The sequence below is a fragment of the Athene noctua genome, chromosome 6, assembly GCF_965140245.1.
Source record: "Athene noctua chromosome 6, bAthNoc1.hap1.1, whole genome shotgun sequence".
Classification (NCBI taxonomy): domain Eukaryota; kingdom Metazoa; phylum Chordata; class Aves; order Strigiformes; family Strigidae; genus Athene; species Athene noctua.
This window is the reverse complement of record NC_134042.1, coordinates 22,897,605-22,910,827: the sequence shown is the minus strand read 5'-3', so window position 1 is coordinate 22,910,827 and position 13,223 is coordinate 22,897,605. Positions and strand designations below refer to the sequence as shown.

At 35.7% G+C, this 13,223-nt stretch overlaps 1 protein-coding gene across 9 annotated transcripts in view; it reads left to right on the top strand.

The window, feature by feature from the left end:
* Positions 1-13,184, top strand: part of HEATR5A (HEAT repeat containing 5A) — a 65,727-nt gene extending 52,543 nt beyond the window's left edge. For 8 of the 9 annotated variants that reach the window (XM_074909854.1, XM_074909853.1, XM_074909852.1 and 5 more), the window contains 9 exons: positions 1,524-1,758; positions 2,201-2,449; positions 4,012-4,139; positions 5,033-5,180; positions 5,888-6,160; positions 8,359-8,583; positions 9,475-9,629; positions 11,049-11,262; positions 11,527-13,184. In XM_074909854.1, coding sequence (XP_074765955.1) covers positions 1,524-1,758; positions 2,201-2,449; positions 4,012-4,139; positions 5,033-5,180; positions 5,888-6,160; positions 8,359-8,583; positions 9,475-9,629; positions 11,049-11,262; positions 11,527-11,828 — 1,929 coding nt within the window. In that variant the 3' untranslated portion in view covers positions 11,829-13,184. The remainder of the gene's footprint in view (positions 1-1,523; positions 1,759-2,200; positions 2,450-4,011; positions 4,140-5,032; positions 5,181-5,887; positions 6,161-8,358; positions 8,584-9,474; positions 9,630-11,048; positions 11,263-11,526) is intronic. The other variant, XM_074909849.1, reaches the window with a different exon arrangement.
* Positions 13,185-13,223: the final 39 nt, after the last annotated feature.

Below are 13,223 nucleotides of genomic sequence, written 5' to 3'. Positions count from 1 at the left end.
CTTAAAGTCAGCTCATGTGAATGCCTGTTTTAATACATGTAAATGCAAGGTTAGATATTTAAAAAGCAAAACCAGGAACAATGTATATAGTCTCTAGATGTGTCTTAGAAAGCACTGATAATGACCTTGAATGCTGACAGTTGATAACCCACTAGATATGAGCATGTTATGCAGTTAATATGTTATTTCTGTGTATAACGTAGGAGCTATTTTGAAGGAGAAAGCAGGCAATAGATAGCTTTTGTGTGAACATCTGTTGAAAAACATACCAACATCTGACGTCCATACTTGTGAAAGGATATTGGCAAAATAGGAAAGCATTGCAGAAAAGCTAGCAAGTGGGAATAAAAATCTTGAAAACATGCTTACACTGAGAGATTTAAGTAGATCAAGTCTATTTAATCTATTCAGGAAAAGATAAGGCGCTGTTATCAGTGGTCAGAAGCTGAGACAAAATTGAGACTAGATGTGAGGCTCAGCTGTAAGAAATTAAGATCTGTAGATTGTTCCAGTCTAAAATTAAGATCACTAGAAGTCTTCAAAGCAAACTCTGTATATCAGATATGAGAAACTATGACAAATTAAACTGGAGATAAGCTTCTGTGACCTGTAATTTACAAATATTTCACTTAAGCTCTAGGTAGTTCCTTTTCAGTTAGGATCTTACCTATTTCTTGTTTCAAAAATTTGAAGGAAATCCCCCATCCTTTTGCAGGGAGGAGTGAGAGGGGAGCTTGGTGGGTGCTTAGTTGCTCGCCTTGGTCAACCCACTACAACTAGCAATCTTGAAAAAGATACAGAAATCATAATTGCAGGAGACAGATACTTACAAAAGCTAACTTTAGATTAGTTGAACTGGGCTCCTATGTCTCCTCTATAGTTGAGGAGAAGAGTTTCCCTCCCAGAGCATTTTGGGGAGATTCAAGAGGGTTGCTGGTCAGAAACATTGTCAAGCCTATCTTTTTTGATAACTAGAGAGGCATGGAGGTAAATTAACCTTCTCACATTTGAAGTTACCCTAGTGATGCTAACACCCAAAGTTTGCAAACGATGCAAGACTGTACTCTTCATTCTTTACTGTTAACACAGAGTAATACATAGTTTTGAGAAGCTGGTTGAAAATGCAATATGTTATTTCAGTTAAACTGGTTTCACAATTATAATGATAGGTATATTATTTGATAATAACTTCTTCACTCTGGCAGCTGTAACTTTAACAGGACAGTTGGAAGCTGAAGCTGGACCAGTACTATATTAATTTTTCAAAAGCAGAGAAGTTAACTGCAGCTGTGTTTAGGAATTTTAGTAGGCTTCCCTTTACTGGGAGTCTTGCATCAAGATTAGCTAGGGGAGTGGATTCAGAAGGTTTAGAAAATAAGTACTTGTTCACCCGTGCCTAATGGACTTGAAGCAGGAATAGATTCTTGGATACCTCATGCCTGTTCAACAGGCAGTCATGCTAATGATCACAGTAGTTTTCCAAGTGTTAATATTTGTAAATCTCTCTCCAAATATATAAACAGGTTTACATAGTTGCAGTTGAAAAGCAGAAAAATCAAAGTGATACACAAAATCACTGTTTAAAAATTGTGAACTCTGCAGAAGAAACCTACAGAGATGTAACATCTTCAGCCAGTGGACTTCTGGACTTAGTACAGACAGATCTTGGAACACTAAACAAGCTCTGGCTTGCTGCACTTCAAGATTTTGCTCTGTTAACTTTACCTTCAGAATATGCATTGCAACTACCTGCTGAAGGTAAGAAGGCAAATCAGTTGTGTTTTCATGGGTCACTTGTAAGTGTGTATCATTAATGTCCTGGCTAATTTGTGTTAAGATCACAGTAAGATTAAATTGTATAGAGAATATGCATACTTGTGTACCTGTCTGAAGATAAAGACTGCTTTTGAGAACAGGTTTCACTCATGTGAAAAGTAGTTTGGTATCCTTGTTTGTTGGGTAATTTTGTGGCTGCAAGAAGAAAAAGGTAATTGTAGTGGATTCTATACAAAAAAATATAAATGAAGTACCCTCATGAGCCTGAATTTTAATACTGAGCTTTTTTTTAAAAAAAAAAGTCCTACATAAAATACGATAAATATAATTTCAATAAAAAGAAGAATCTCCTTTTACAAGAATGAGAAAATATGGTCGTGGAAAATAAACGACAGCCCTAAAATGGTAACTTCTCTTCTTGTAGGTGGTGCGTTTTATACAGCAGAGACAATTGAAAACGCCAGACCTCATTACTACAACTCCTGGGCACTGATACTTTATGCTACAGCATTATGGCTTACTAGCACAGGTTTCATCGTTGTTGATCCGGATGAAGGAGTTGCTAATCTCTCTAGACCTGTTACCCCAACTACAATGTGTCAAGACTCTTCTACCAGGCCCTTGGTAAAATCTCCTGAGGATGTCAATACTGACAGATTTCATCTTATCTTGGGTTAGTGAGTGCATAATCTGTCTAAATAGTGTAACCCAAAATGTAATTTTTAATAGATAAAACTGTTAAATGTGAATAATTAAATATTTCTTTAACTGCATCATTGAGTATTGCATCTCTTAGAAAAATATACACTCTGAGAAAATTGTAGAGCATTTTCCCAAATGTGGTAGAAAAAACACTGAGCTAAACAAGTCCTAAACAAGTGCTTACTGCTCTGATCATAAACATGCAAGTTCAAGGGTGGATTTTATAGCGGTTGCAGCACTACAATTACAGTGTACAGTTTAACATCACTGACGTACAGTTTTACGTCACAGAATAGTGTGTAGGTTGGAAGGCACATGTGGAGATCATCTTGTCTACCACCCCCCTGCTCAAGCAGGGTCACCTAGAGCAGGTTGCCCAGGACCATGTCCAGCTGGCTTTTGAATATCTCCTAGAGACTCCACAACTTCTCTGGGCAACCTGTGCCAGTGCTTGATCACCCTCATGATAAAAAAGTGTTTCCTTAGGTTTACATACAGCTCTGTTTAAGGCTCTGCTACTGCAGAGTCTAATGAGGTGGTTGAATTCAGTCCCAGTTCTCTAAATTTATATAATTAGGCAATTCTGGTTGTCTTTTTTAAAATTTGATCTCTCTTGTATCCTTCTTCTCTAATCCCTTTTTGGAATGGGTTTGTATGACCCAGATGCATATGGCTTCTTTTTTGAATCTCAGTCTTCCTGCACAGAGCCAGCTTCATTTTGAGCTCCATTGCTCCCTCAGTTAAAAGTGGAACCTCTGATACAAAAGCTGCTCATATGTCTTGCTTCCTATACTACTGGGTTAGTGCTTCAAATTTCATACACTTTACCATGGACACCTGGCTTGTTTATTCTACTTCTGAACATATTCCACTTTTTCATTTTCACCTCCTATAGAGAAACTGAAAGAAATTCAAGACACAGACACTTCCTGTTCTTTAGTGTACGTTAATCAGCTTCCCAAGTCATCACCCATTTTGGAATTATCCAAATACCTGTACCCTGTACGACTGGGATGAGAATATGGATCATACTATATGTTTATCTTCGGTGTCATAAAATGTCATCTGAAGTGTCCTGAAAGCTCAGAAAAAAGTTAATGATTTTATGTGCTCAAGGATTTGCAAACTTAGGCTTCACATAATTTACCAGATTAAGTCTCAGCCTTTGAGTTTGTGAACTATTATTACTTTCTCCATTATTTCCTTCTATTAGGTAAATCAGTGTGATTAGGCAAAGATTCTCCTATATATTCATGATGAATTGCCTGGCTATTCATTGGACCTCTAGTTCAGTGTGTTACTCAGAAATTGCTCTATTTTTTTAAATTTATTTATGTTAATAGACAGTGTTAATCATGTCTTGTACTGTCTAGAAGTTGAAGTTCTTTCATGGTTTTGAGGGAAATACAGTTCTAAGCAATAGCAAATTCTATTTCTATGTCTGCTCAACCTACTGTTAGGTTACTTAGTAATTGACAAAATTACTTCTTAAAATGTGAAGCACATATGGGTTTTTATTTCTGATGCTTGCAGGAATTAGCGTGGAATTTCTCTGCTCTCCTCGATCAGATGCAGCAATGGAGAATATTATTGCCTGCTTACGTGCCCTACAGGCACTCTTTGATGTTCCATGGCCAAGGTCTAAAATAGGTGGTGATCAGGTAATGTCTTAAGGATCAAAAGCTCCCCAGAATTAAGACATTTTAGTTTGAAATGTACTTCTACTCTCTGTTATATATCCAGGAATCTTCATTACATAAGTAGTAGGTGAATTATATGCTTTACCAAAATCCAAAACTGTAGAGGGAGGAGAGAAAAAGAGCACAACATGGAACCTAGAAGAAGACAGTGAGGGACAGAGAACTGGAGGACGTTTCATCAGGAAGGAGTGATTAGATGAGTAGGATGAGAGCCAGGTAAAGACAGAGTTACAGGAAAGTAAGTTGTCTTACTCTCTCTGTCAAGGGACAGTTCAATTAATTCTGTTGTAAGTATTGAAAATGATAAAAGGAAATTGGACAAAAGCAGTGGTATTAAAAAAAAAAATCACAACACACCAATGATCCTAAAAAGTAGTAGTAACTTCAAAATTCCTTCTTTTTTTCTTTAAATTAAGCTTTATACAATCCTGTGTGCCATGCAATTGTCTAACACAGCAGAAGTGATAAAGCCTGTGGGTGTGCTCAAGTTCTGCTGATTATCAGTGCCCTCTCCAAGGAGATGCATATACTGTAGGAAAGATGCAAGGCAGTATCCCCACCCTCAAGAATGAAAAAGCCGTAAGATAAAGATTACTTGGGGTTTTAGTAGTTTTAAGTGCCTTATCTCTAAATTATTGTGATTACTATTTTGTGGGGGAACTGAGCAGGACTGCTGCTGCTGGGGTCTAGGAGCGAGATGCTGAAGAAAATGCCAGCTCCTGTGATCGTATCAACTATACTGTGTTCCTTTGTGAGATTAACAAGAGTAATACTGTTGGCTTTAACAAGTATTAACAAGTTTCTAAAATTCCTGCATTAAAATGGGGATATATTAAGCATTTTTCTTACTGTAGGAGTTGGGCGTAGAGCTGCTGAATGTTTTGCATCGACTGATCCTGACCAGAGAATCACCTGATATTCAACTTGCTGCCCTTGAAGTGGTTCGGCTGATTCTTTTTGCAGCTCAGGAACATGTGAAGGAAAAGCGGAGAAGTGCAGAAGGTACAGTAATGTATGAGATGCTGAATACATATTATCAAGGTTAAAGTGATTTTTTTTTCTTGGAAAACTGGATTCTGGAAGGTCATATTCCAAGATGCATCTTAATTGAAGTGTTTCACAGTTGGTGACTACTTCTGGTTTACTTATGTAGGTTCATGAGCCTGACAAAAGAAATAGGGGTGCTATGATAGATAGCAGGTGGTTTTGGTGGTGATTAGAGGGCATGAAGTGAGGAGGAAAACTGGAGAAACTGCAGTCAGGATAGCCTTGTGTGGTATAAGGGAGGGAGGAGTCTTACTGGAAAGCTGATATCAACTGCGGTAGAGCAACGGAGAGACTCAGCACGCAGCCGTTACAAGCCAGACTTCACTAGTTACTCTGATAGTAACTTCCTGATGTTCATCTTCTAAAAGAAAGAAACTGGGGGAAAAATCAAAACACTTCTATCAGGTGACATCATATTGGCACTGTGCCTCAGGACATTGTATGTCTAAATCTATTGCACACACGTTTACCTTTTGACCATCAGTGCATAGTTTGCTTATTCAGAAGGATGGATGTTTGCCAGTAGAACTTTGAATACATATGCATGCACATATATATGTATCAAGATTATCACTTGTTGATGAAACAGTCTTAAGAAGTAAACTTTTTGGAAACAAGGTACAGCCTACAGATTTCTCCCATATTTCTTCTTTTTGTTTTAGTTGATGATGGTGCTGCAGAAAAGGAAACATTACCAGAATTTGGAGAAGGCAAAGATACAGGAGGACTGGTGCCTGGGAAATCATTAGTCTTTGCAACACTGGAGTTGTGTGTTTGTATTCTTGTCAGACAGCTTCCCCAGCTCAACCCTAAATTAACTTGTAGCCCTGTGTTTCAATCTGGAAAACATCTGTTATTGTCAGAAGATGGAAGTAGACTGGTAGCAGCAGCATTAGTTATTCTCTCTGACATTCCTGCAATCTGCTCTCCTGAAGGTATGCTATTTCATCACAAGAAAAGATTAATGAAAGAATATTAGGCTTTTCTGAGCCCCCTTGTTATTACCTAATTTTCTCAGCTGGATCAATCTGGCAGCAAGTTTTGTTGATTTGCTTGTGACAATTTCCTGTTCTAATTAGTTTTTTGATTGTGAGATTACAAAACAAGTTACAAAACTGAAGCAACTAAAGGAGTAGTCTTTCTTTTCCTCCCACGTGTTGCAGTGCAATTAATAGATTTATTTTTTACAGGGAAGTATCTGATAGTTACATGATAATATTCTACTTGTCTATTTTGGACTTTATAATGCAGAGATAAAACTAAAAGGGAAATGTATCATGTTCCCTTTCACTAAAAGCCATTATTTGAACATTAGGAAACCTATGTAAGGAGTTACAGTTGATTTCTCAGGTTACTTGACTTTTACTAATAATTCATTTTGGATTCACTCCAAAATCGAAGGTGTTTTCTTTCCACCACCCCGCAATATCGTATTCATACATATGATCTTTCAGTACTGTTAACAGCAGACCTATAAACCGTTTCTGCCCTACTCCTCTCTTCCACCTTTGGTATCTGTGTTACACCTTATGCAAATTTTTGTATTTACCAGCCCTGGAAATTTCTTTTTTCCTAATTTGTTCTCTGTTACAAGATTCTCCTTTGGGGGATAGCATGCTCCAAATGGAATAGTAGACAGTCCTTGTTATCATTGTAGGGTGATGATATGATTTCTCTTTTCCATCTGCAGCTCATTATTTATCAGTTCAAAGTAAAAGGAAACAAACATAGCATCACTTAGATCTGAGGGCAACTATCTTGTATGAAAAACAACCTGTGATTTTTCTTTTTTCCCCTGTAGCTCTTTTGTCTTTGGCTCTTCAATTTATTCCACAAACAGCTTGTGGGATCAGACCAGATGGAATGTTTATATTAGAGAACTTGAATGTTTAAGTCAGGTGACTAAAATGAGGAGCTTAAGCTTGCTTATACAATCAGTTCAATAAGGAAGCATCTCCAAAAATCAACTCATATAATCAGAGAAGAGAATTCCCATGTGGAATTGCATCTTTTCTTCCCCTTTAGTAGGTAACTGAAGTTAGAGTTCTGTGACTGTGTCTCTTATTTCAGGTACCTGTCATGATATGTATGCATAATAAAATTTTCAAATGATGCTTATGAACTCTATTTCCTACTGAATATCAACAGTCAATTTTCAGAGACTTGGCTGTTTAAAAATAGAAGGTAGATGTCCTCAGGTTCTGAAAATACTTCAGCATTTGTCAGACACACTCATTATTCAACAGGCCTCTCACAAACATCAGTATATTAAAGCCTTAAAAACATACACATTTTGCTGATTAGGGAACGACATAACCATATTAAGCCATATGCTTAATCAGAATCAAAATGCTGAATCAGAACTTGACAGGAGAAACACATAAGTATGTAGGTTTCTAGATTGTCTCAAATATGTGCATAATTCTGTATTACTATTAGATTAAAAGACATAAGAATATGCAAGACTCATATGCCAAAATTATTCCTGATTTTTTTTTGTTAGAGTTTTTATTATAATTCTAGGAATTTCTGTTACATGTTTTTAGTCCGAGATCCTCCTCTTCTTAATCTTACTAAATTCTTGACTTTAGTGATTTTGTGGAGCAATGACATCCTTAACTAACTACACATTATGTGGAAGAAGTATTTCTTCTTACCAATTTTTGAATTACTCCCTGTTTATTTCCTTTACTGAAATTGCAAAATATGCTTAGATGCTCATAATTTTTCTTCTGTTTAGTATTTTGTATACCTCCATAGCTTTTCTTGTGCTCCTCAGGTGTTCTGATCTTTCAGTTCTTGCTTTTCCCTGAACATGACATAATTCCCCACTTCATATAAATAATAATAAAGTAATCAAGGAAAAATATACGATGCTAATTTGAAAGGGGGAAAACATTACCTTCACTTAAGCAGTCTGACTTCGTGTTTGCTATAGCAAGTCATAACATTTCATTCATCAGATTACTAGTGCTTCCATTCATGTAGGTGGTTTAAAAGAGGTAAATTATAAATAAAAAAGAGAACTCAAGAAAACACCTTTTTTTTTTAATGTAAAAGGTACCTGTGGTTTTTGTTTTGTTTTTGTTTTTGTTTTTTAACTTCTGTGAAATTCATTTGCTTTGTTTTATAGGAAGTGTTTCAGTTCTTCCTACTATCTTGTACCTAATTATTGGAGTACTAAAAGAAACTGCTGTGAAAGTGCAAGATGGCCAGTTACCTTTGACGGTTGCTGCATCTCTACAAGCCCTTAAAGGACTCTTGTCTTCTCCAATGGCTCGAGCAGAGAAGAGTCGGACTGCTTGGACTGACCTTCTGCGTAGTGCTTTGGTCACAGTGCTTGACTCTTGGGATCAAGGTAAGCATAAATTTTGGGTTTCTGTGTTTAAAAAACAAATAAAAAACTGTTGGGATGAAAGGTTGTTTGGTTTTATTGAAATTAAGTTCACGCACATCTTAAAAAAGGACTAATACCTTAGTCATAGGACAATTAGTTGGCTACCAAGTACTGTTGAAACTATAGTGCAATCTTATCCCTACAGTTCATATGAGAAGTTGTCATCTGTAAAGGTATAAATGTAGGATTGCAGGCTTACCCCTGTGTTATAACTATAACTACATATTTACATGGTACATTGGAATAAACAGGAGTTATGGCTTCAGTGTACAGTTGAGCATAAAAGACAGCTGTACTGCGTGCAGGTCCTCCGTGAAGAATTAGTGTCTGTATTGAAGCAAAGGATTTTAAAACAGTAGTTCAATAAAAAATATTTTGGTCTTAAAATTAGTTTTCTGTGTGCTGCTTCTTCAACTTCCCAAGTTTGTAGTATTTTTATCATTCCTTAGGTTTAATCTCTAAACTGTAATTTGTTGTTGGAACTTTTGTTTATAGTGCTGATTTTTTAAGTTATAGCAAAACAATATATGTCCTCCATGCAAATTTTGTATTGTTCTCGAAATAAATTGTACACTAACATGTCATACCAGCTCTTCAGAGATATTTATTGTACTTTATCCAGAGGAACAGTGGAATAGGAGTATGCTGTTATTTCTAAATATGCATATAACCACCCCTGAATTCCCATTTTGGCCTTGGCTTTTACAGTAAAATTCCATATCAGTACATTTGAAAAAAGAGATTCCTAAAGAAATGTAGACATTGGTATTTCTATTCCACCTCTTCGTAACACCTGCATTCCTAGAATTACTTTTTAATGCAAATCTAACAGACTGCTTACTTTATTGACAGTAGATGGGTTTCTCCAAGAACTTGATGAAGTTAGCCTGCTTACTGCTATTACAGTATTTGTTATGTCTACCAGTCCAGAAGTTACTACCCTAGAGTGCCTTCAAAAGCGTTGTATTGAGAAGTTTAAAGTAACACTTGACTCAAAAGATCCTCTTGTAAGTACTGGTGAAGTTATAAGAATATCAGTATCATATTAAATGGATTTTAGCTTATTTTCTGTTCAGTTGTTTCCCTTGCCCTGTGTGTTGATTCCAGCTAATTCTGTCCTGACTATCCGTCAGGATAATTAAAATACAGTTTGAACAAGTTACCAAGAATGTGTTCAGTGGTGCATTTTAACATTTTTTTATTCTGTATACAATTCTGTATTCCTATGAGTGTTTTCTATTGCATCAGACTCAGAGCTTTATATATCAATAAGTATATGATACAGTTGTGTAGTTTTTCAGGCATCTATTTCATTTTATTTGTTCATTTGATCTTCAACACACAGATACTATCTTTTGCATAGGAAATCCCTCAGCTATGAGACTTTGTAAAGGTACTTGCTCCAGCTCCCATACTTTCTACTGTGCCATAAGCATCAGCTCCTGGCCACTGCTGGAGACAGCATATTGAACAAGATCAATGCTTTGTTCCGACCTAGGATAAATATTTTTACATAGTTGCTTTAGACTGTAGTGCCACAGTTCATCTGGTATTATTCTTCATCAGGAAAAAAAAAAAAAGACTGTATTCATTATCATTGCAAATACAAATCGCTCTTCTAGAAGTTGGGACTTCCTCACTCTGAAAGTCCAGCTCTGCAAATAACACGCATTAGATTTCATGACTGAGAAGTCACTGTAAACTGGTTTTCTTGCATCTTCTCTGTGTATATTATTGTAGTAACAAAAAATTAAACAATGTTACCTTTACTTGACAAATAGCTGTAAGAAAGTACTTTTTTAATATATTAATACATTTTAGTATTTTAAACACTAGTTTCCACTGATAAAACTGATTTAGCTGGGGATACCAAATATGGCTTCAAGAAAATAATAGTATGCATTTGCAAATTTTATTCAAATGTTTAGGTATCTGAGCCTTTCAGAAATTATGTAGGAGCTAGACAGTTTCAGTCCTATTGACTTCTAATGACATGCAAGCTACTGCACCATCTGAAGCTTTTTAAAATTGCCTAGAGTTTGACAGACATAATGCTTACATTTTAAGCACCTCTTTTCAGTCAGCTGTATTTTTGCAAGAGTGTATATTTTCAAAACAGTGCTAAGACATAAACTTCCCACAAAAATAATGTTTTTTTCCTTAACTCAAAAATGGAGGAAGGTGTAGGACTTAATGGAAAGAAACAGGAAGCATGATCCAGTTTCTCTTAATAATATGATCACGTTATAACATTCCTATAAAGTATTACACATTAGCAGCCTCCAACCTGATAACTTTTCAAGCTGTGAGGCACGTTTTTCCCCCTTCCCTAAAATTTTGTCTGACAAGCTGTGAGTTTTAAAACACTCTGACGTGTATTTTTAAGCATAACACTTTGTAACTGCAAATTTGATTTTTCCCTTTAGGTACAGCGTAAGTGCTACCAGCTGCTGCATTCCATCTTTCAGCATCCAAACAAAACTGTGTCATATCCTTATATTCATTCTTTAGCACCGTCCATTGTGGGAAAACTGCAGGAAACAGAAAAAGCAAAACCTAAAAATGCTGCTGAACTTAAGGTCATTCAGGAGGGAATAAAGGTGGTTACAGCTCTTACAGCCACTGCTGAGGAAGACCACCGTAAGTTACTTCCATTACTAGTATCCAAAGCATTAGACATTCTGAAAGCTGCCATAAGTAACAAATTAAAACAAAACAACCACTTGGAATCCAGTCTGAACACTAATTGCTAACAAGAATGTTGGGGTTTTTTACCATACAGTTCAAATAACATTTGTAGCTTTATAGTTTGTGTTAAATATTAACTTAAAGAAATACTTCTAGTTAGAATTTGAAGCTGTTTATAGAAAGTGTATGTTTAAGTTGTGTTTTCAATGTTTATAGGTGCTCATTTGGTGGCCTGCCTTCTTCCCATCCTTATTTCCTTTCTTTTGGATGAAAATGCCCTGGTTTCTGCTACAAACTCAGCAAAAAATTTACACGAGTTTGCTTTGCAAAATCTGATGCAGATTGGTCCACAGTACTCGTCAGTTTTTAAAAAACTAATGGCTTCCTCTCCGACTATGAAAGCCAGGCTTGAATCAGCTGTAAAAGGCAATCAAGAAAGCATCAAAGTGAAGACTGCTAAACATGCAAAGAATCCTGGGAAAAGCGCAAGCATTCAGCTAAAGACCAATTTTCTTTGAAGTCTCGTATTATCATTTTACACTTTGTTATCAACAGCAAAAACTGTCCCTTTTAATTTCTAATCAGAGTAAGATTACTATGAGTTGATCTCATATATTTCAGTTTGCACTGAAGTATTACAGAAGGTTTTTAAGACAAAGAAAATCTCTAGAAAACTTTCTGTTACTGTAAGACTTAAACATCTTTAAATGCTATGAATAAAACCATTAGAGGTCATCTAATCTGTATTTTTTGATTGTTTGGGACTAAAATTGCAGAAATTCACATGCCTATATTACAAAAGTATAGTGAACTTTACCATAGGTATATTTAGGAGCAGCCCACACTTAGCCTTTAAGTAAATTTTGTTTTAAATCGATGTTTGTCAAAAATAACTTATCCTGATTGGGTTTTGGATTTAACTGGGACATAAATTTACGTGCGGTTTGTAATCTATCCTAATTACTAATTTAACACACTGCATCGTTAAGTAAACAGATTAAATATCCTTGTAAGCCTTGCAGTAGGTTATGGTTGATCTCGAATTCAACTCAATAAAGGTAATATTGATAGCTTTAATCCTAATAACTTCTTGAGCTGTCCGAGATTTAACAAATGCTGTTAAATACAGCTCTACAATGCTTCTTCACCAAGGACTCCATAGTGCTTTACACAGTGGGACTGTTAGGCACATGTAAGTATTTGCAGGCTTGGTGCCTTGCTGCTTGACATAGTCTCACTTTTCAGGGTGTGTACTTGTGTTAATTTTATACTAGGCTAGGCAGGCAATTGAAGCTTACACATGTAGTCCAGGATAGGACAGCAATTTTAATATACTGTGCCTCAATTCAGACATCTGCTCTATCTGGATGTATGTTTCCTGATCTTTAAATGATCGGTTATATATACATGTAACTCACCTAAATTTATGTGTCTCTGCGACAAGAGATGGACATATCTGAAGTCAGCTTGTCTTGTGTCAAAGTGCAACAAACTCATCATAAGGAGTATTTAATTAACATTTTTATCAAGGAACATATTTTAATATAGAAAAATAACTATCGAAATTGCGATGGCTATAAAGTATTTTCTACATATAGTGTCTTGACTTCTTTCTTAATATCAGTATTATCTAAACCAAACACTATCAAGCTGAGGATAGTATTTCATTCTTTAATCTAATTACTTTAAAAGAAAGAAGAAGAAAAATATTTACAGAACTGAGAAACACACTGTGACTCAGGAAAAGTATGATGTACTGTATTTTATTATGTTTTGTATATAAATATAATTGTAAATTGTACAGAATTAACCATTTGACCAAAGTTCTAACAATGCTTTTTTTCTAATTTACATAAATAAAGCTAATTTTCTTCACTTAAGATTTGTCTTAGTCATTTTACCCAATAGCAGAG